This window comes from Rhinolophus hipposideros, assembly GCF_964194185.1.
Source record: "Rhinolophus hipposideros genome assembly, chromosome: 17".
Taxonomy (NCBI): domain Eukaryota; kingdom Metazoa; phylum Chordata; class Mammalia; order Chiroptera; family Rhinolophidae; genus Rhinolophus; species Rhinolophus hipposideros.
The window spans coordinates 17,103,604-17,124,294 of NC_138063.1; the positions used below are offsets into that span (position 1 = coordinate 17,103,604).

Genomic DNA, 20,691 nt, shown 5'->3' on the forward strand with positions numbered 1-20,691 from the left:
TAAAGATACATTTGGAACTATACATAAAGCTTTTTTTCTTTCATGGAGATTTTTTTCAGGTTTACTGAGGTATATTTAATATACAAAAATGGCACATATTTAATGCATACATTTTGGGGACTTTAGATATATGTAAACTTATGATACCACCACCAAAATCAAAGTAATCAATGGATCTATCACATCCAAAAAACTCCTTTGTCCTGTTGCTTTCTTTCATGATAATAAAAACACTTAGCATGAAATACCTTTTAACAGGTTTTTAAATGCACAATATAGTGCTGTTAATTTTAGGGACAGTGTTGCATAACAGATCTCTACAACTTAATTCATCTTGTGTAACAGTCACTTTATACCCATTAAATAACTCCCTGTTTCTCATCTCCCTCTCCCCTGGCAACCACTATCCTATACTCTGCTTCTATGAGTTTGACTAGTTTAGATACCTCATGTAAGTGGAATCCTGCAGTATTTGTCCTTCTGTGACCAACTTATTTCACGAAGAATAATCTCCTCCTGGTCTATCCAGCTTGCCACAAGTGGCAGGATTTCCTTCTTTTTAAAGGATGAATGCTATTCCACTGTATGTTTAGACCACATTTTAAAAATCCATTTGTCTGTCAAAAGACATATGGGTTAATTCTGTAGCTTGGCTATTGTGAATAATGTTGTAATAAACATGGGAGTGCAGACATTCTTTTGAGATCCTGGTTTCAATTCTTTTGGATACAAACGCAGAAGTGGGATTGCTGGGTCATTAGTAGATGTCTTTTTAATATTTTGAGAAACCTCTAAACTGTTTTCAGCATAGTAGTTGTTATCAAAGTTGATGTTGGTGATGTTAGTGTTGTAAATGTTAAAATTACTTTTAATATTGATGGACTTTTACAGATTCATGTAACAGCCAGAATCATTTACAATAAAACAAACTAAAGACAATAACATTGTGTAGTACAAAGAACACATAAGTAGGAGTCAGAATACCTGTGATTTAGTTGGGATCGTCCCTTTAACTAGTAGTCCTGCTTGGTTTAGTTCTGTTTCAACCCACGTTTCAGTCTCAGAGTGTGTGTGTGTGTGTGTTTGTGTGTGTGTGTGTGTGTGTGGGTGTGTGTATTTCTGAGCTGCTTCTAAGTATAATTTAACTCTAAAGAAAGTATGGTGTAGGCAGCAATGCTTTTCCTAGCTGTAAAACATTTTATTGTTCAAAGCAGATTGTCGTCTGTCTGTTTCTATCCCCAGAACTAAGTGCCTTCAAGCTCTGTAATTCTTCTATTTTATTTCTAATATCTTAGAACTTATGGCAAGAGACAGTGCCCTATTCAAACAATATAATTTCCCTGATGTTAACCTTGTTATAAAATTGCTATGCTATTGTTTCAATTTTTCACTCCATAAAATACCAGTGTGTGTTTATTATTATGCTTATTTTATACTGGTCATGAAACACAAGAAAACTCCTAAATTCAATTCTGAACAACCTTCTATGAAGAACACTTAAAAATTAAAAACAACACTTTAAAATTTAGTTGACATGGGTTCCCATAATATAACTGATAACAGTGATTTAAAATCCTTGTTCTAACTTAGAATTACTCTATTATTGCAGATGTCTCATTATCTTAGCAAAACACACACAACAACAAACACCTGTCTAACAGATAGAGGACCATAAAAAAATAAAAATAAATAAAAAAATGTTCTCTATACTTCAGTATTTATATCATTCAAACGAAGCATTCTGGCATTTCCAATTATTTTTTTAATTAAAGCTTATTGGGGTGACAATGGTTAGTAAAGTTACATAGGTTTCAGGTGTACAATTCTGTATTATATCATCTACATATCACATTGTTTGTCCACCATCCAGAGTGAGCTGGCATTTCCAATTTTCTAAAAGCCAAACCAATATATCCACGTGTCTCACAGGTATTGAAAACATAGGGTTAAATCCTGTACATTTTAAAGTACTGCAGATTCATGAACAAAATCAATTATAATACTTCTACTTACTAGAATGTGCATAAGTTACTAACTATTTCCTGGAGACAAGTCTAAACCACAGCCAATCGACTTGTATGTGGTACTTCCTGATTTCTCCATGCTGTGTAGCATTGAAGACATTCCCACAACATTTAGAAATGCAACAGAGGTTACTGAAGCCAGGTCACAGAGTAGGGGAGAGGAAAGTAGAAGTTTTGCAAAACTAGTTTTCAATGTTTTAAGGGTAAGAAGCTATCCTCTGGCTCTTCTTTTATTTATTCAGTTCAAATTAAAAATGGAGTCTATGTGACTTCTTGTAATAAATATTAGGTACAGTTGCAAATATAACTGCTCAGATTATGTTTGCATTCCCAAATGTATTTTGTAAGTATTGAAAAGGCTTTAAATTTGGAGTTCAGATTCCTACAAATGTATGAAGATGGGAATAAGCTATTTCAATAACAAGCTAATTAATTAATGCATCACTTTTTTTTTTTTTTTTGCTTTTGGCTGGAATATTAAACCAGAGTGGTGATGGATTATCTCATGCTAATTAGAATTTCTAATTGTCACACAGAGTTTAGAAGAATAAAAATGTAGGACTGAGTATTTATTTTTGAATACACTTTATTAGAGTTTATAATTCAAAATGATTGTCCTTGAGAAGAATGCAACGATAGGAGACTGTGGTAAATTGAACAGTGTACCCTCAAAACTCATGTATACTTGGAACATCAGAATGTGACCTTACTCGGAAATAGGGTCTTTGCAGATATAATAAGTTCAACATCTCGAGCTGAAATCATCCTGGATTTATGGTCTGGTCTATCACCAATGTCGGATGTCCTTATGAGAGGATAGGACACAGAGACTCCCAGAGAAAGGTGATGCAGAGATGGAGGCAGAGATCTGATTGACTCATCTACAAGCCAAGGAATGTCAAGGATTGCCAGCAACCACCAGAGATTAAGAGACAGACCTGGGATGGGTTCTTTTTTAGAGTCTTCAGAAAGAATCGATTCTGCTGACACACTAATTTTGGACTTCAGAATTCCTGAACTGAAATAACACATTTCTGTTGCTTATATGTGCTGATTGATGAGGATAGAATTCCATGTTTGCACATTCTCTAGAAGCTCTGGCTTTCTAAGGAACTGTCTGGAGGTACAAAACCCATCTTGTCAGTGGATTTTGACTGATAGACAAGAAACTGCTCACACTTCCTGTCCAGTCTTTGACTTCGAGACAGAGTAGTCACACACCCTCAGGAGATATCATATGAGGCCATGCAAGCTCTGTGTTTGTTCCAAACTTATGGCCGGCTCAATAATATGCCATCATTATTTGATTTCTCTTCTTCCCTGGCTCACTTCCCCTGTTCCCTCACTCTTGTTTTCCTGGGCTTACACCCCCAAAGACATTACTTTGAAAGCCTGCCTCAGTCTCTGTTCTCAAGGCTGTGCCTGGGGTAACATGTGGTACCCCAAGAAGCCCAGGAAGTCTGGCTGTGCCCAGATGTACTGGTGGTGCCCTGAGAAACCCTGGCTGTGCTCAGAGACTGGCTGTTTCCAGGATATTGCATTCACCTCCAGGCTCCTCGCACAGGGCCCCCTGTGGAAGACACTTATCGCGTAGATTGTGAGGCGAGACCCTGTAGGGGTGGAGTGTGGGGACAGCCCCAGAGAGCAGTTTCCAGGCTCTCGGTCTCACATAGAAAGGTGCTGGCTCAGGTAGTAAATGGCCATCAACTGTGATCAGATGGCCATCAGCTGTGGCTAGTTGGCCGTCAACTGTAACCCGTAAGCCATTGGCCACTAATATAACTGCTGTGGCTACACTAGCAGAAAAAAATGGGGGCTAGCAAGAGCGGATTGCAGAGAGGCGGATGCCGCCAGTGAGAATATAGTGATTTGACTCCCCTATCTCTGGCTCCGTGGGTGTTCCTTTTTGGCCTCACCCTGTCCTGCAGTTCTTTTGTGGGGAGTGGGATCTGAGACCCCCCTGGACACCCCGCATGACAAATGGCGCAGAGAGCAGGGTCCCCTGCGTGACACACCCTCAAAGACATTACTTTGAAAGCCTGCCTCAGTCTCTGTTCTCAAGGCAACTGGACTGGCACGTATTGTGTTCTAATACTTATAGGAAATATACCATCATTAATTTTATAAAATAAAAAAAAATAATTCTATAGCTACTGCGTGCCAACTGGGTCCAGTTTTCACAGAAAGGTTTGATTTACTATGAGTTTCATCAATATTGCTACAAAAGTGAATTTATTTTTTTATTTATGAAAAGTAGAACAATCTCTCTGGTTATTCCCTAAGCTACCCTTCTCCTCAATTTCGAACCTCATCATCACCTTTAGTGATTGGAGAAGGTGCAATCAAAGTGATTAGAAAACTTTGAAGAGTTATTAGTAAACAAGTTAAAAGTTATTTGATAAAAGCTATTGTTTAAAAAAAGCTATTGTTGAATCAGCAATGCTGAGAAACTAATATGGATAAAAAAGATCTATGATGCACTTATTAAGAGGATGATCCAGAAACAAATATATAGTGAAAGTATTACAGAGAATATCAAGTTAAAAATATAAAGATTGTTCCTTGTTCAGACCAATATATTTTTTTTGCCAGCAGGAAAAAAAAAATTCTCTTGAAGTGAGAAAGTATTTTATTTCTAAAGCATTTAATTCATCAAAACCTTGCAAGACTACACCTTGTGAACACTGACCTGTGAACAGGTACCAGAGGTTGTTTGGCTCCAGTGTTTCCATCTCACCCCTGCGGGTCGTCTTTCTGTGTCGAATTTTATAACCAGTAATAAATCCATTTTGTGTTCCTGAAGGAGGAGGCAGCCAGCTTACTTTGATACTCTGTAAAAGAATTGATATAAATGAAAACATTGGAGAAAGGATGGACAACAAGAGAGGGTCAAAGAAATGACCCAAACCTAAATATGAATAAAACAGAGAGGCAAGAAGTGTTAGGGATTGCCCCTTAGAAGCAAATTAAATCCATTCTTGTAATTTGGCAGTCTTTCTATTTGTCTAATTTTGACAAAAGAAACAATACACAATCCATCTGATTAGCTAATTCTTTGGGAGATATACTAATGAGTAAAATAATAATATATTGCCCCTGAATCTCAAAGAACCTATAGCCTTAAATATACACAGACTCACCCTCCCCTACTACCCACTACACACACACACACACACACACACACACACACACACAGAAGTGTGGACATGTTCTTTGCTTTCAAATGTTTTACAAAAGAAAACCAGAAGAGTCATACCTCATATTTATATCCCACTACTCATCTTATTTTTATTTTTCAATGCTTCAAGGTAGTCATAGCACTTATTTTTACAATTTTACAAGGAGGAAATAGAAGCACAGCGTAAAATGAATGACCACAAGTTACATTGTACCATCGCTGGAAGAATATACAACTGCTGAGTGTAACTTTCTTGTTTTTCTATCATCTCCTACTAAAATAAGTGATCATAGAGTGTCTACTTGGTAATTCAACACGCCTAATTTTTCCTACAAAATATTATTGGAAGGGATAAAACTGAATTTAAATAGTTTTTTTAAACATATTCAATAGGATTTCCAATATAGATCCTGGCAAATAAAAAAGTATCATGTTCTAAGGACAACAATCTTGGTTTTTAAAAGTCAAAATTAATTTCAAATAGAAAATTAAAATACAAATGAAGATATAAAACCTTAGACCAAGATGTAAAATCTTATGATTTCCAGTTAATGCTTTGCTGTGGGTTTGCTGAGTGACCTTATAAATCTTATAAATGACCTAAATTTTAACGTACATATTGAAAAAGAGGAAATAATTGTGCTTAATATATCTATCAAATGATTGTAAATCACTTGATAAGCCTGAAAAACTTAATCATACTAATGGCCGTGCTTCCCCGAGAATAAGACCTGGCCAGACAATGCGATTTTTGGAGCTAAATTTATCATAGGAGCCAGTCTTATTTTACTATAATATAAGACCTGGTATAATGTGATTTAATGTGATATAATGTGATATAATGTGATATAATGTAATATAATGTAATATAATATAATACCAAGTCTTATATTAATTTTCGCTCCAAAAGACACATTAGAGCTGATTGTCTGGCTGGGTCTTATTTTTGGGGAAACGGAATTATATGAGAAATACTTAGTTTGACATATAAGAAATTTTCTTTGTTGTATTTGGGAATTTCCAGTGATTGCAAAAATTCTTCCCAAATAGTCCAAACCTTAATATCAATGCCTACCAGTAATTAATTAATGGGATCAGTTATACACTCTATGTGCCAGGAGGTGAACCCCTTGAATGGTTATTATTCATCTACGGAAGTAATTCTATCAGTTTTATTCATCCCTCATCTGTGGGTAGCAGCTAAGTTCATTAGCTCTTTTTATGCTTTCTCATTGATTTTAAGCAAGCACTAGTAGATTGAAGACTCCGGTGCTCAAACTCTTTCTGCATAAATTCTTCTGCAGATGATATGGCTGGATGTCCCAAATCATATTGTTTTTATAAGTTAAATGAAACTGTTCACTTAACTTTTCTTATTTAATGGTGTAATGCATTTCTTTTCTACATGAGACCTGTTCTGCCGTTGCTCAGTAGCTCAGACTTTATTGGCTGTTCCCTCACCAAGCCACCTAAAGCTGTCACTGTTACAGAAACATTGTAACATGACTTAGTCTTCATGGGCAAGCCTGGTGATGATTTTTATTAAAAGTACTTAACACATGACTTTTGCCTTTTGAAAAATCAATTTTAGTAGTCCTTTCATTACTTGAGAGGGAGAAATTAATCCTTTATACTGCTGCAGTAAATCAAGGATTAATTTCACTTTTTTTTTTTTTTTTCAGATTTGGAAAAAAAGAAGAACTGCAAAATGGAGCTTCTCCAAATCCCTCCATCCTCTCTTTGATTACCATAAAAAATAAATTAGCTTACAAATAGTATGGTGGATAGTGGTTAGGTTTATTGATTTAAAAGAAAGGGTCTCATTTGGCCATTATTTCCTAACTATCTGTTATTACCCCATCCAGTTTGGTGATGTGGTATTATCCTTTTCACGGTCCCCATTAATTAATTCTTTCATTTTTCCTTCACTCTACGTACATATGAGAAGTAAAAAACAAACAAACAAACAAATACAAAACAAATAAAAGCACAACAAGACAAAAAAAACCACAAAAACATAACTGGTAACCCCATCACCCCAAATACTTCTCAGAAGCCACATTTCATAAGTTTCTATTTTTAATTCCACATATCCCATTGCCCATTGACATTTTGCCACAGTCTCTGTAGAGTGAACTTCAAAAGAAGACCAGCCCCTCTCCAAACACTTTCAGTTACTTTAATAAAGAACCTTTTTAAAATTTTAAGTGGTTTCATCGGGATAGCATTCCCACAGAAGGAAATCGGAAGGCATCATTTGAAAGGAGACCCTTGCAGCAAATAAGACTGCCTTGGCTGAAACATAGCAGGAATCTAAGGATCTTGAAACTTAATTGACACTCAGTTTTCCACTCTGCCCCTTCTTTCTGTTCTGTATTTCTGATGACTTCTTGAATCTCATGTAAAATTGCTTGAAGAATGAAATACACTTTCAGTTCTCATGAGGCCCTATAGATTTTTATTATAGAGTATCCATCAGTACTTCTAAAGAACCTCTTTTTATTGTATACCCTTTCTGCCCCCTTATTTACATTCCCTCTGCCACTGCCCTAATTTAGACTTTAATTTAGCATTGCTCAAAATGTTGTCATCCCTAACTAATTGATCCACATGCCTCCAGTGTTACACTGACCACACCCATGTCAGTCATCTTCCTTATCAGTGAATGAGCCACATAAGCTGTAGGAGACCAAGTTTCCTCATTTGCAATATGAACTAATTATAGTACCTACCTCAAAGGACTGCGGTGTGGATTAAAGGAGACAATGGGAACATGTTTGGATGTTCCATCACAGTGCCTGTGGTTCATAGTAAATATGCAACCAATTGTACATACTTCAAGGGAGGAAAGAGGGGAAAAAAGAGGGTGAGAGATCATGAGATTAAGAGATGGGGCAGGAGAGGGTAAAGAAAGGCACAAGTAGACAAAGTGAGGTGGAAGGAAGCAAGCAAAACCACGTAGTTCCAATGCTCAGAATATGGCCCTACTGATTTGTGTATTGATTTAACCGTTTTGTTTTTCTGTACTTCAAAAGGAGCATTGAGAGAGATAAGTTACCTGGAAACACATTTAAAACTCCTTGTGGTCTGTAAATATGTACTGACCAATTGACTCTGTAGAGTACTATTCACATTCCTTATTGTAGCCAGTAGAAACTTCAGGCATGGGTAGTAAAGAGGAGACCTTGGGATAGGGCAGAGACCAGAGAATACAGAAAAGTGAAGAGATGTAATATATATTTTTGGAGGTAGAGTTGACAGAACTTGGTGACTTATTGAACTTGGAGGAAAGGTCATCAAGAATGACTCTCAGGTTTCTGGTATAAGCAACTCAGTAGATGATAATGCTGGGATAAGTTGTCTGAAAAATAATCTACTTTCAGAAAAAAGTTCACTGGACCTGCTGGTAGCATTAATAAATGGCAATTAACTGAGGATGTAGAAACAAAGGCTACCCATATTGATAATATTCTAGTTAGTGTTGGGAACGGCATTTTGAATTTTATCATTTATAATAGAATAAACGATATCTTAATAATACAAGAACAGCACTTACTATTTAAACTTTGATATTTATTTAAATACTTGGTAAATATTTCTAGCGATCATCTGAAATCTAATTGAATTTCAAATTGGAATAGAAATTAATTTACTAATAAAACAGTATTTTAAACTCTATTGTATGTGTAATTGTGTGAACAATTTCCAAAAACTGCTTTACTTTTTTATAAACCTATACACTGCATGGTACTAACAAGGTATGGATTTGATAAAATGTTGATAAGGTATGATAAAGGTCTCTCTCTATTTTTCCTGCAGTCATATACTATTCTTGTAGACTTGACATGTTTTTACTTCTCCATCATAAATATGCACTCTCTTGTGATAAGTGAAGTTAGAAATTTGAGTAACATACTAAAATTGGCATTCTTGAGTTCATGGAGGCAAGTGTTATTCAAAACGACCTAAAGCCATGTTAGCAAATACTTGGTGTGACACATTTCCAGAGTGAAGTCTGCTAGGAATACACACACAGTGAGTTAAAAATTGGTGCAATAATAAAAGTATGGTTACATATAAATTGAGTGATACTTGATTTTAAATAAAATGTTATGAACCTGTCTTAAATGCAGGCAAGAAACATTGCTCTTTTTTTTATTTTTTAAGAAAGAAAGCTAACCTGTTGTGATCGTATTTAATAACTAAAATGGTACAAACATTTCTTCCTCAGTAGGTTTGGTTAGTTGTAAAACAGTCTTCCCTTTGTCTCCATCCTGGTGGCCTCCTGCTCCTCATAGCTAGTCCCAGTGGGAACCCTACCTAGAAATTGACCCCTACCTGACCTATTCTGGACAAGTCCTGTTCCTGGTTATGTGAGCCACACTGGGACAATTTCTCAGGTTGCTCAGCTTCAAATCACAGAGTGCAAATCCACTTTGATTTGGGTCCCAGTTTTAGTAACTGGGTTACTCTGGGAGGGAGGCTGCCACACTTCATTGTGAATGTTCTTTCGCCTTTTTAATCTGTCTTGTTCATCGAAAACATGTAAGATAGCCATGACTGAGTCCAACAGCAGCTAGAGTCTCCTTGGTGAACCCATCAGAGGCTGGCTGAATTCCCTGACAATATTTCCTTGCCTCTCTGAATCTAGGCGTGTGGTCAGCTTTCACAGTCTGAACTGCCCAAACCCACAGGCCTTTAGAATCAGCAGCTGCAGCTCTTTCTGACACCACCCACCAGGCCCAACTGCTATATACCACTCTGTGTCTCTAGCTACTGTGACCAGTCTGCCTGAAGGAATGTCCCTAATCACTGTCCTTCCCCCTTCTGGTTCAGGGGCACAGCCCTCTTGACGCTGCCTCTGAACTCCATACTCATTGATCCTACAGATTTGTCCTGTTCAGCTTTGTACGATGGGCACATACTTGATTTGAAAAAGTTCCCCAACAGTGAGAACTGTCATCTGGAGCATGCTGCATGGCTTATATGTTCCATTTTTATATGTCTTAGCCAACTTAAACTGAGCTGAATTTAAATTGATGCTGGGAAATTGAAATGCTACCACTTTGCTCCTTTCATCAGTTTCTGAGTTCTCAACCTTCAGAATTCCTAGGAAAGAGGAGGAAGCTAGTAAGTTACCTAACCCACTTCATTTTAGCAGCAAAGGAGTCTTGAACCAGTAAATAAAGGTCAAATATGTTTCCAAACCTTCGCTGTGAGGTCCCCAATCCATCACTGTCCACAGAGACAAGGACACCCCAGGTACACTGACAATTTGACACTCTGGTAGGGCTAGTATTTTGCATACTTTCAAATATTTCTTGAGTTACTTAAAGAAGAGACTCAGAGTCCTATTAGGAGAATAACAGACAATTTCTGTTGAGTTACTTGAAGAAGAGGCTCAGAGTTCTATTAGGAGAATAACAGACAATTGCCGGGTACGGGCCTTAGATTCATCTAGCAGTGTGGCTAATTCAACTCTGCCCCAGACTTGCATGCCCATCTATACCATAAACACCAGCCGTCTATTTAAGAATTAATCCAAATGTTAAATAAAGCTCAAGTCGTAGGCACAGGTACATGAAAGTATACTGGGGGTCTCCTTAATTGTTATAACTAGTGCTTAGAAAATCTTGTTAGATAGTCTGTCTAGCAACCAGTTCTGAGTTGTTATTTAGAGAAAGAGAGAATAGTGTTCCACAGATAAGAGATATTTATTAAGTATAGTAAGAAAACTTACAGGAAGTATGTATATACTCTTCCACTTTCGGATTTTTATGAATTTTCTAAGTGACATGAGAACATTTATCTAACTGCATCCATTGTATATCACACAATCATTCCTGTCTCCCACCCAGTTGTTGAGAGGTGATCAATGAGAAAGGGCTTAGAAACCTTAAAACACTACAAAATATAATAAAGTTTTACTCTTATTTTATTTAATATTTGTTGTTATTATTATTATCATTAGTAGTAGTTGTAGTATATACGTCTGTTTTGAAGTATAGGCAAAAGGGCATTGAAAACTGAAACAATTTTTCAAAGAATTGAGTCATCAGGTCACTTTGGCTTTGCATCCATAAATGAATGACTAGTTCTCATTGAGACTGCATTACCTTCATAAACCCATCACTTATCTCAGCAATTAGATTACACTTTCCTGGAAAACAACTTTCTTTACCACTCAGAAATTATTCAGTGCAATGTGTGAATAGGTGGTTTCTTTATGGCAGATTTCACCATAGAAATTGTTTTCTCCATTGATTACTAAAACCCTGTTGAAGTTGATTCTCAGATATATAACTATGCATGGTCTATATTACTTTAAAAAAAAAATCAAGTAATCTTTCCTGCTAGCCAGGCTTTCTTGGTCAACTAAATAAAATTTAGTTTTATTATGAACACTCTTTAACCAAGAAAATCACCCCCAAACACAGAGTCCATAGTTCAGCCTAAAGGAAAAAAAAAAAAAAGAGCTAGAATTGGTGTGTACCTAGCATCTTCTTGTTGTAAACCCCTAAATTTAAAATAGCTTTTTTTTTTTTCATGTGATAATTTGCTATGCATAGCCTAGTAGTCAGGTCTGTTTTCTTCTAGGTCCTAGAAACTGGGAATGCAATTTCAAGAAGGTATTCACATTTTGACAAAATTCCATTACAATAAAGCAATTTGGCTGTTCCCTAGAGTTCATGATAATGCGATCTTACGAGTAATACATTTCAGAATTTGTCAGTATCAATAGACTTTATTCCCTAGTGCCTAAGTCATTCCCTGGAAGTAAACTAGATGTTTAGGGAGGATCATTAACTCTTTCAGATCACTTGGTCCTTTCTCAGACTATTCATTTATACTAAACAAAATTGTTAAAGCAATATAATAGCCTCGATGCAGGAATGAGAGTTAAAGCCAGTACACAAACACACTGGGGAGTTATACATAAAATTATACCCTTAAAAAGCACAAGAAAATTGACCAATATGTTCATATAATTTAAGGTAGAAAATACAGTGTCCACTTATTTCCCATTTCTTTCTTGTTTCAGAATATAGAAATCAAGATGCTATTTGAGCAGTAAGGTGAATGGCATAACTTCAGAGAAATTGATTTCACCAGGTATATAAGCATCCTGAGGCAAAGAAATAAGAGTTTAAATACTGATTTGTGCTGTATAAAAATTCTTTCATGTAGGGGCTAACATGCGTTTATCAAGAATAACCAATAATAACTCAGGGTACTGCAATAGTGTACTCATGCTCACGTGATCATGATATACCAATGTGGTCTCTAAAAAAAGGAAACATTAGTTTAAAGGTTGACTAATGCTCAACGAGAGAATAAAAACCATATTTTTACAACTTACACTCAAAAATTCTTTTTAGAGTAATGAAACTGGTACCTTTAAAATTACTGTTACAAAAGCAATTCCCATCTAATGTGTGATGGAAGAAATATGATTGTAAATAAGTCTCATCCTGTATAGAACAATGCCTTTTTTCTTTTGTGGTTATTAACATTTAGACATTTCCAATATTTGGTAATAAACACATACAGTCGAGTCTATACTAAACGAAGAAATAAAATCTTACTATGAAACTTCTTTTTTTAAAAGCAGAAGCAGCTATTTAACAGATGCACGTCTTCAAGCAAACTGTCAAATTAGGCTCTAAATAATTAATCTCTGAAACCAGCAGGCTTTCAATCTCAGAGCAGCTATCTCAAAGACAGGACTTACCATGTAATTACATGGGACGTTACAATGTATTTATGAGGTCATTTGTTACAATGTACAGTAATTACAGAGTACTTATAAAGCTATTTATGTCTCATAAAATGAAGTGAGACTAAATATTTTAATTGTGTTGGAGAAATAAGGGAAAATATTTGAGTTCTAAATGTCAGGTGAGATTATAGGTCAGAGTCACATAACTCACATTAACAGCTGGCTGGTTCAAGAATCACAAGTGTTTTGTGGTCCTCTCTTGTTGGAAATGAAGGTTTGAGAAAGATTCTTTCCAAGGATGAAGTAACCGGAATTGTTCTCAATTTCAACCTTCAGGTAATGCCAGAAGATAGACCGATAATATAATTTACTATTTATACTTTGCATACAAACCATAAGTGACCAGGTGTCTATAGAGTTGCTGGATTAAAAATAATGTCATGTACAATGTTTTTATAAATGACATCCCATTCAACTAGACCAAGTAATAAAATAGCCATCTTTATGTTCTTCACTTCTAGTAATTTGGATAAAAATAGTATTTGCTCAAATTTTCAGAGTCTCTCTTCTCAACTACACAGCCTAAAACTATTTTCATGTTTTTAAAAGAAGGACTCTTCAAGTAAAATGTTCAAAGTTGTGTTCTTTTTCCAAATTTCTTTTTCTTATCCCAGTCTATATTTAAAAAGTCTTAGTCTGGCAGGTGAGTACAGCAGAGACAGAAAAGATTTTTGTGCTTGTTGCATCTGAAACATCATTGACCTATGAATAATCAAAACAGCTCAGTGGTCTCATAATTGCATTGCTAATTTAAAATATATATATATATATATATATATATATATATATATACATATATATATATATATATATATATAATTACAATTTTTTTGGATTGTTAACGATCTATACTCTTTGAATTAATGCCCAAAACAAATCTTGCTATTTCCACATGCAAAGCTTTATTAACTCGCTCATTAAACTTCCTGAATGCCTCCTTCTCTGTTCTAGGCATGGACTGTAACATAGGCATACTCACCTAAAACATGGTCCTTTCCAGTGACAGACTCTGATGCTGTTGGTAGATTGGTTTTACTAAACCTATTAAGCTAAGTAGACACCCCATATTTTGGTCTCCTTTTGGGAGAGTAAATTCTGGCTTTATATTCAGTGTTTATGCATTTCAGTTAGGATGGGCAATATGTGATGAATCATGAAATGCAAATAATATTAAGCGGACTTTGCTTATTCTTGCTAACCTGCCTCCTATTCATGTGATTCAATGATTAGAAAGTACAAAACAATTTTTAGATATGATGGTATAGGAAAAATATTTCTTTCTAAGCTTTAGCCTGTCTTGTGAATTTCTACAATCATGTTTCAGAAAGAATAAATGTCAGATTTTTTTTGTCCTGCCTATACTCTAACCACCAAATTGCTATAAATGTGTGAACTAATTAATTTCTGTAAAAGCTAATCATCAGGTTGACAGTGACACTGACTGCAGCCTTGCGACAAAAAAGGGACTCTCTCTGTGTTTAATGACTGTTACATTCCTATGTAATGGGCCCCGAATTTGCCAAATCCAGATACTCAGGGCCCACAGAACCATCTGCAGAGTGTTGCCTGTTAATATGCAAATGAGCCAATTAAAATTCACAGACTCAGTCAACAGTCAGTCAGGTCAATTCTGATCAACTGTACCAATGTTATTTATACATGCAGAAAGAGGAGGGCCATTTCCCACTAAAGTTCAGAAAAGCTACTCAGACAGTACTTGGGAACATATTCGTAATAACTCATTCCAATTTAAGAACAGTAAGAGTTAGTTGACTTTTGAAAAAAAATTATGGGTAACTATCAATACTTCAATCAGTATTTCAATTAGATATGCAATCATTATGTGTCTAATTGATTAACAATTAGCAGCACCTGTAGTTGGCTATAATTTTAATTACTGATTACATTATGGCTGATTACTTAAAATGATATCTGAATGAGAACTATTGGATTATAAAGACAAGAAAACGAAATCCAGAATAACTAGTCCATTAAAATTGAGATTAAAACCAATTCAATGAAATATTTTAAAAAGATCTTTATTTTAAGCAAACTAAATGGATTCTCCTTAAATTACACAACATGGAGAGAAGTTGACCAATGATCATTTCAGTGTAACTCATCTGCCATTTTACTGGAAGATATGGAAGTAGTTCAGAAGAAGCCATTGTCCATTAGAACAACAGGCATGAGAAAGAAGATCCTAGGTTACAACCGATAACAACAGAGTTTCGTTTCTAATCTGCTTTATTAAATATTCTTGCTTTAGAAATGGAAAAGCTTGTTGATCTTTTATCAGGAATGTGACAGATAAATCAATAGTCACCTTCAAAAGAGATTTTGGATTGTTCTTTTTAGCACAACAAGAACCTAAATAATTTTTTCAAACATAGTTTTGTAAAAGAGAGAAAGTCAATTTTTACTAAAGTACCTTAAAACTAGGCCACGGTAGCAAAAGATTCTGGTGTGCAAACTACTAGTGTGTTCGTTTTGGTATTCTGAGAGAAGGATCGTAGCAAAATAAGTATTGGTGTTAGAACCAATAATAACTCTTCCATACTTAAAAATATTCTACACAGTTTGATGCTATTACAACACAATTTTTTAGGATTTAGGACCTCAAAAAAATTGATGGAGGCATGAGCTACAGTGACTTTCTTACAATCTTTTTTGGTATAAATAAAATATTTGTGAAAACGCTGTTTTAAACATACCTAAACAATTTGATATTTATTTCTTTTTTGAAACTCTTCATCATAAAAATTTCAAACAAATACAAAATTAAAATAGTATGAAATACCACTTCACAATCAACAGGATGGCTATGATCAGAAAGACAGATAATAACAATATCGGTGGGGATGTGGATGAATTATAACCTTCATACACTGCTGGTAGGAATGGAAACTGTTGCAGCTGCTTTGAAAAATAGTCTGGCAGTTTCTCAAAAGTTTAAACATAGAATTAAATATGACCCAGCAATTTCTTCCTAGATATTCTCCAAGAGAATGGAAAGCATGTCCACACAAAATCTTATACATAAAATTTCACAGCAGCATTATTCTTAATAGCAAATAAAAGTAGAAAGAATCCAAATGCCCACCATCTGATAAATGGATAAACAAAATGTGACATATCCATATAGTGCAATATTGTTTTATCACAAAAAGGAATGAAGTATTAATACATGCTACAACATGGATGAACTTTGAAAACATTCTAATTGAAAGAAGCCCTTCATAAAAGACCACATGTTGTATAACTGCATTAATATGAAATGTGCAGAATAAGCAAAGTAGATTAGAGATTGCCAATGGCCGATGTCCGGAAGAGTAAGTAGGGAAATGAAGGGTGACTACTAAAGGATACAGCATTTCTTTTAGGGGCGATAAACTGCTATAAAATCAATTGTGGTGATGGCTGTATAACTTGAAATGGGTGAACTGTGTGGTATGTGGATTATAGTTCAGTTACAAAAGGTGCTACAAAAATAATTGCACCACCCCAAAATTAGAATACTAAAATGAACTCCAATGTGTCCATCACTTGACTTTGAATTCTCAGTTCATTGTCACTTTTATTATATATATCTACTAAACCCTCTCCGCTTAGATTTTATTTAAAGAAATCCTATATACATTTGTATATTGGAGAAACACAAAATATGCATGGGTCTTGTGCAAGTGGGAAGTACTCGTACATTCCTGAGGGACCTGAATAGTCTTTTTATGACTCATCACTGGCACGATGCCTTGTACACAAGGTATTCACAAATGTTTGTAGATGGTAATGGTGACAGACTGGGCTAAATATGGTGTCCAGAAGGAGGCTGTGTACAGAGCAGCTGAGTCCCACTGCATTGCTTGAGGTGGTTCCTTTGAGGACATTTAGAAATTAATGAACAATTAGGGGCTAAAGCATCTGCAAAAAGCTCAGTTATTTAAGAGCTCTAATAAAGTCCATGGGGAAATTTGTGTAGGCTCCACTTTAACTCCTTTTAGAAATTATTCTTATATAACAGAACTAGATGGCAAAACGTGGCTCCAGTCGACACAGGGTATATTCTTTTGGGGAAAGGAGAGAAGGAATGGGGTATAGAAAGGAGGCTGGTGAATGACTGCATACAAATAAATGGTTAAACTAGGTATGAGATTTATCAAAGGTTTCAGAAAAATATATTATATGCCTATCTATTTGCTTAAGCCCAAGGAAATGAAATGGAAATATATATAATGCTTTCATGGGCTATGTGCTTTTTCTGATAGTGCTTATCACAAGTCTATTTCCATTTATTTGTTTGATTATTTGATTGATGTCTTTTTATCTGCCTAGAACTTAAGCACATAAACTTTCCTTCTCTTTTTTACCACAGGATCCTTAGTGTTAACAACAACAACAACAAAATTCTTAAAATTTAGAATACACTCAATAAATAGTTGAATGAATTAATGAATAAGTATTTTAATGGGAATGGTTTCTTGATTTCATCAAATTTCACTTTAAATCAAAGTACTTTCCTTTTCCTTGTTACCTACATATCAACAGCATTATGTCACACTTAGAAGACATTATGCAGGCCTTATTTTGGCTCACCGATGCACTGAAGAAAAAAATATCGAAATTACAGATAGAAGGGGTGATAACCCTTGAGGAGTCTGATAAAAGTTTGGAGACAAAAAGAAGAAGCATGCTAAAAAGTGAAAGTGCGCTTGTGAGAAAGATAATAATTACCTAACTGAAATGAAATAAATTGTAGTGAAAGCAAACAAACAAACCAAACAACCCTACTATTGAGTTATGGTTCTCCATTACTTCCACCAAGTGACATCCCATCCTCAGATCCCTGGAGTAAGAAGGAATATGTGTTGGGGAGGGAAAGATTGAAAGGAAGAAGTGGAAGCTATAGTATCCCAAAGGAGGGCAGGACATAGTGGGCTGGTCAGAGGATTCTAATGTTATCAAACTGGATGTTTATAAAGCAAAGTGGGCCTATAATTAAGTTTGACAAACATATACTAAAGTTAATGAAAAATTATGTAAGTGCCAAGTAACAACCATGACACAATCTTCTTTTGGGGGGTGGTAATAAAAATCACGGATTGGAAATAAATATATTTCTTATAGACACTGATTATACGCAATTGTAATACTGGTCCATGGTTTAAATTTTGTATCAATTTCTGGTAGTGTGAAATAAATCGTCTAGGAGAACAGTGGAAGAAACATAACCAAAAGGCTATTGGATATTCTACATTTAAGTTTTTATCTGTACTTATCGTCTATTGTCTTTGTTTTCAAAATTAGATTAAATATTATGAAAGCATCTTTAAAATAATATGGATCTAATCGATAAACACATTCTTCCCAAATCACTGTCTTAATTGAAGACAACTGAGTTCAAAGTTTGCAAAAAAGAGAGGAAGAAACTTAGTTCTTTCCTGGAATAAATCAGAATCACTTTTCAGGAGCCAAGCAGATGGCAACCATTGTCTTGTCTACCCCAGTTTATCACGTTACAGACAACCTACAAGTAAACAATGCTACTCTTTAAATTCAAGATTTCTCTTATTCATGAGTTCTGGCGGAACTGTACCTTTTTTATTCTCTAAGTTTTATGATTCATATGAAATATTGAAATGCTTGAACAAAAATATTTCCCCACTCCTCAGTTGTCTGTAGGTTGGTTGTGAAAGCATTCACTTTGCAGTAATTAGGTCAGTGCTGATTTACTGATTCCTCCTTTATATTTCCTCTCATTCTTCTGTTCATTAGCAAGTTCTTTAGAGATCACATGATATAGTCACTGAATGTTACTGGGAAAAGCAAATGACCAGAAATCACCAGACAATACTCTATACACATTGATTTTCCTTTTTTTTTAAATTTAATGACCAGGGTCATACAGTGCAAGCCTTTAAATTTTGTATGCGGTAGCATTTGTATAATTAGAAGTCTTTTTTGGCTCTCTGCACATATTCAATAACATGAGGCTAAATACGACTGTCTGTGTATCTCATATCTAAACTTAGAGATAAAAATAGAGTCTCTATTTTACTTTGTTGTTTCTCACCACAAAGAACACAAATATTGAAAAAAATGGTCTGAAAGTGGGGCATAGTAGGAAGGGTGCGGGAAGATGTTAACAGAAATGATTAAATTCTTAAGTTCCTCATTTATGTAACACATTAATATAATAAACTCCAAAGATATTAAATAACTTTTTTGTATTCATTTTCCTTTACTGTAGGTATTTTTGAAATGAGGACACAGAGGCAAAGTTAATCTTGATTCTTTGGGTATGAATTATGCAAGTCATTAATTTTCTAAATCCCTACTTCAGTTTTTTCTATTATATAAGAACTCTTCTTGCTTCTTCAACATGTGTTAGCTTATCTGAGGGGAAGATGTGTTAAGAAATATGTGAGGATATGACCCTCAAGTTCTTGGTCTTACTTATGTGGTGCTGTTGTCTAGGCAACAGTGAGGTAGAGAGAGGACAGCCTTGAAATCAGCAAGTCCTGAGTTTAAGTCCCAGTTACTGTCATTTACTAGCCATATGATACACGTGAACTTTAAACGGTGTTCTGTAAGCAAGAATTTAAAACAAACACATACACACACACACACACACACACGCACACACACAGGGAAAAAATAAATAACTAACCTCACGGGATCATTGAGAGAATTAGCATATAACACTATCTATCAAAGTGATGCTTATGGTAGATGGTGAATAAAGCCATTTCATCCCCCTGAAAAGTTATCAGTTTTTCTGAAGAGGCTGGTAAGAAGAGATTGAACCAACTCTAAACTGAGAGTGTTTGTTTTCATTTTGAAAGTATTTTATCCAACTTCTCTTTATTCTATTGCCACTAGATGTGGACATGGTGTCAGAGTTCTACTTTGGGCTTTTAATGAACTGTCTATATCTATAAGCTTTCTGAGGATTCTCCAGTAATTGCCAGTCTTGTGAACTCCAGTGGTATAATGATAAATTGACTCTCCAACAAAAACAAAAAACCCGTAAGTAACATTTGCCAATTTCTGTGGGTTAATACTTCCACCAGGGCCAATTTCAAACTAGCTGTGGTCTACCAACCACCTTGCAAGATGTTTGAATATTTAACAACTGGCTCTCATGAGCCAGTCCCAGCAGGCTCCAATACTTTTCAAAAAGGAATATGAAGCCAGTTTGCCAACAAAAAGCTGCAAATCCAGATATTAGACTGGGAGAATGCACGGGGCACTACATGAAAATTGCCTGCAAAGTCTTTGGGGGCAAGGCCCTTGCTTGATTCAAAGTTTTTATCCTCTGTACTACTTAGCAATCAACAAATAATTACAAATCGAAATGCTGAAATTCAGATGGTCACATGACATTTTTCGTTTGCTTATCTTACATAGTTAACATGGGTATCTATAAAAAATCAGAAAAATAGACCTGATTTTAAATTCAGAGTGAAACCATTACATAATACTTTAAGCCTAGCCCTAAGAGATTACAAAACTATTGAGATCTTTAAAAATTTCAACAAAATTGGAAATCAATGACAAACAATATATGCTTTGTAGATAAATTTAAGAATTGCATGTTTTTAATTACGTAATGATGGCCACATACTGCATCATGGTGCAAACATTTAAAAAGTTGGAATTGTAGAAGTTCAAGATTCTGAGCATCCCCAAACAACCCACCTCTTTCCCAA

General features: G+C 35.2%; 1 protein-coding gene across 2 annotated transcripts in view; it reads right to left on the bottom strand.

The window, feature by feature from the left end:
- Positions 1-20,691, bottom strand: part of DCC (DCC netrin 1 receptor) — a 1,070,394-nt gene that overhangs the window by 196,999 nt on the left and 852,704 nt on the right. For both annotated transcript variants that reach the window (XM_081078113.1, XM_081078112.1), the window contains exon 13: positions 4,714-4,855. In XM_081078113.1, coding sequence (XP_080934239.1) covers positions 4,714-4,855 — 142 coding nt within the window. The remainder of the gene's footprint in view (positions 1-4,713; positions 4,856-20,691) is intronic.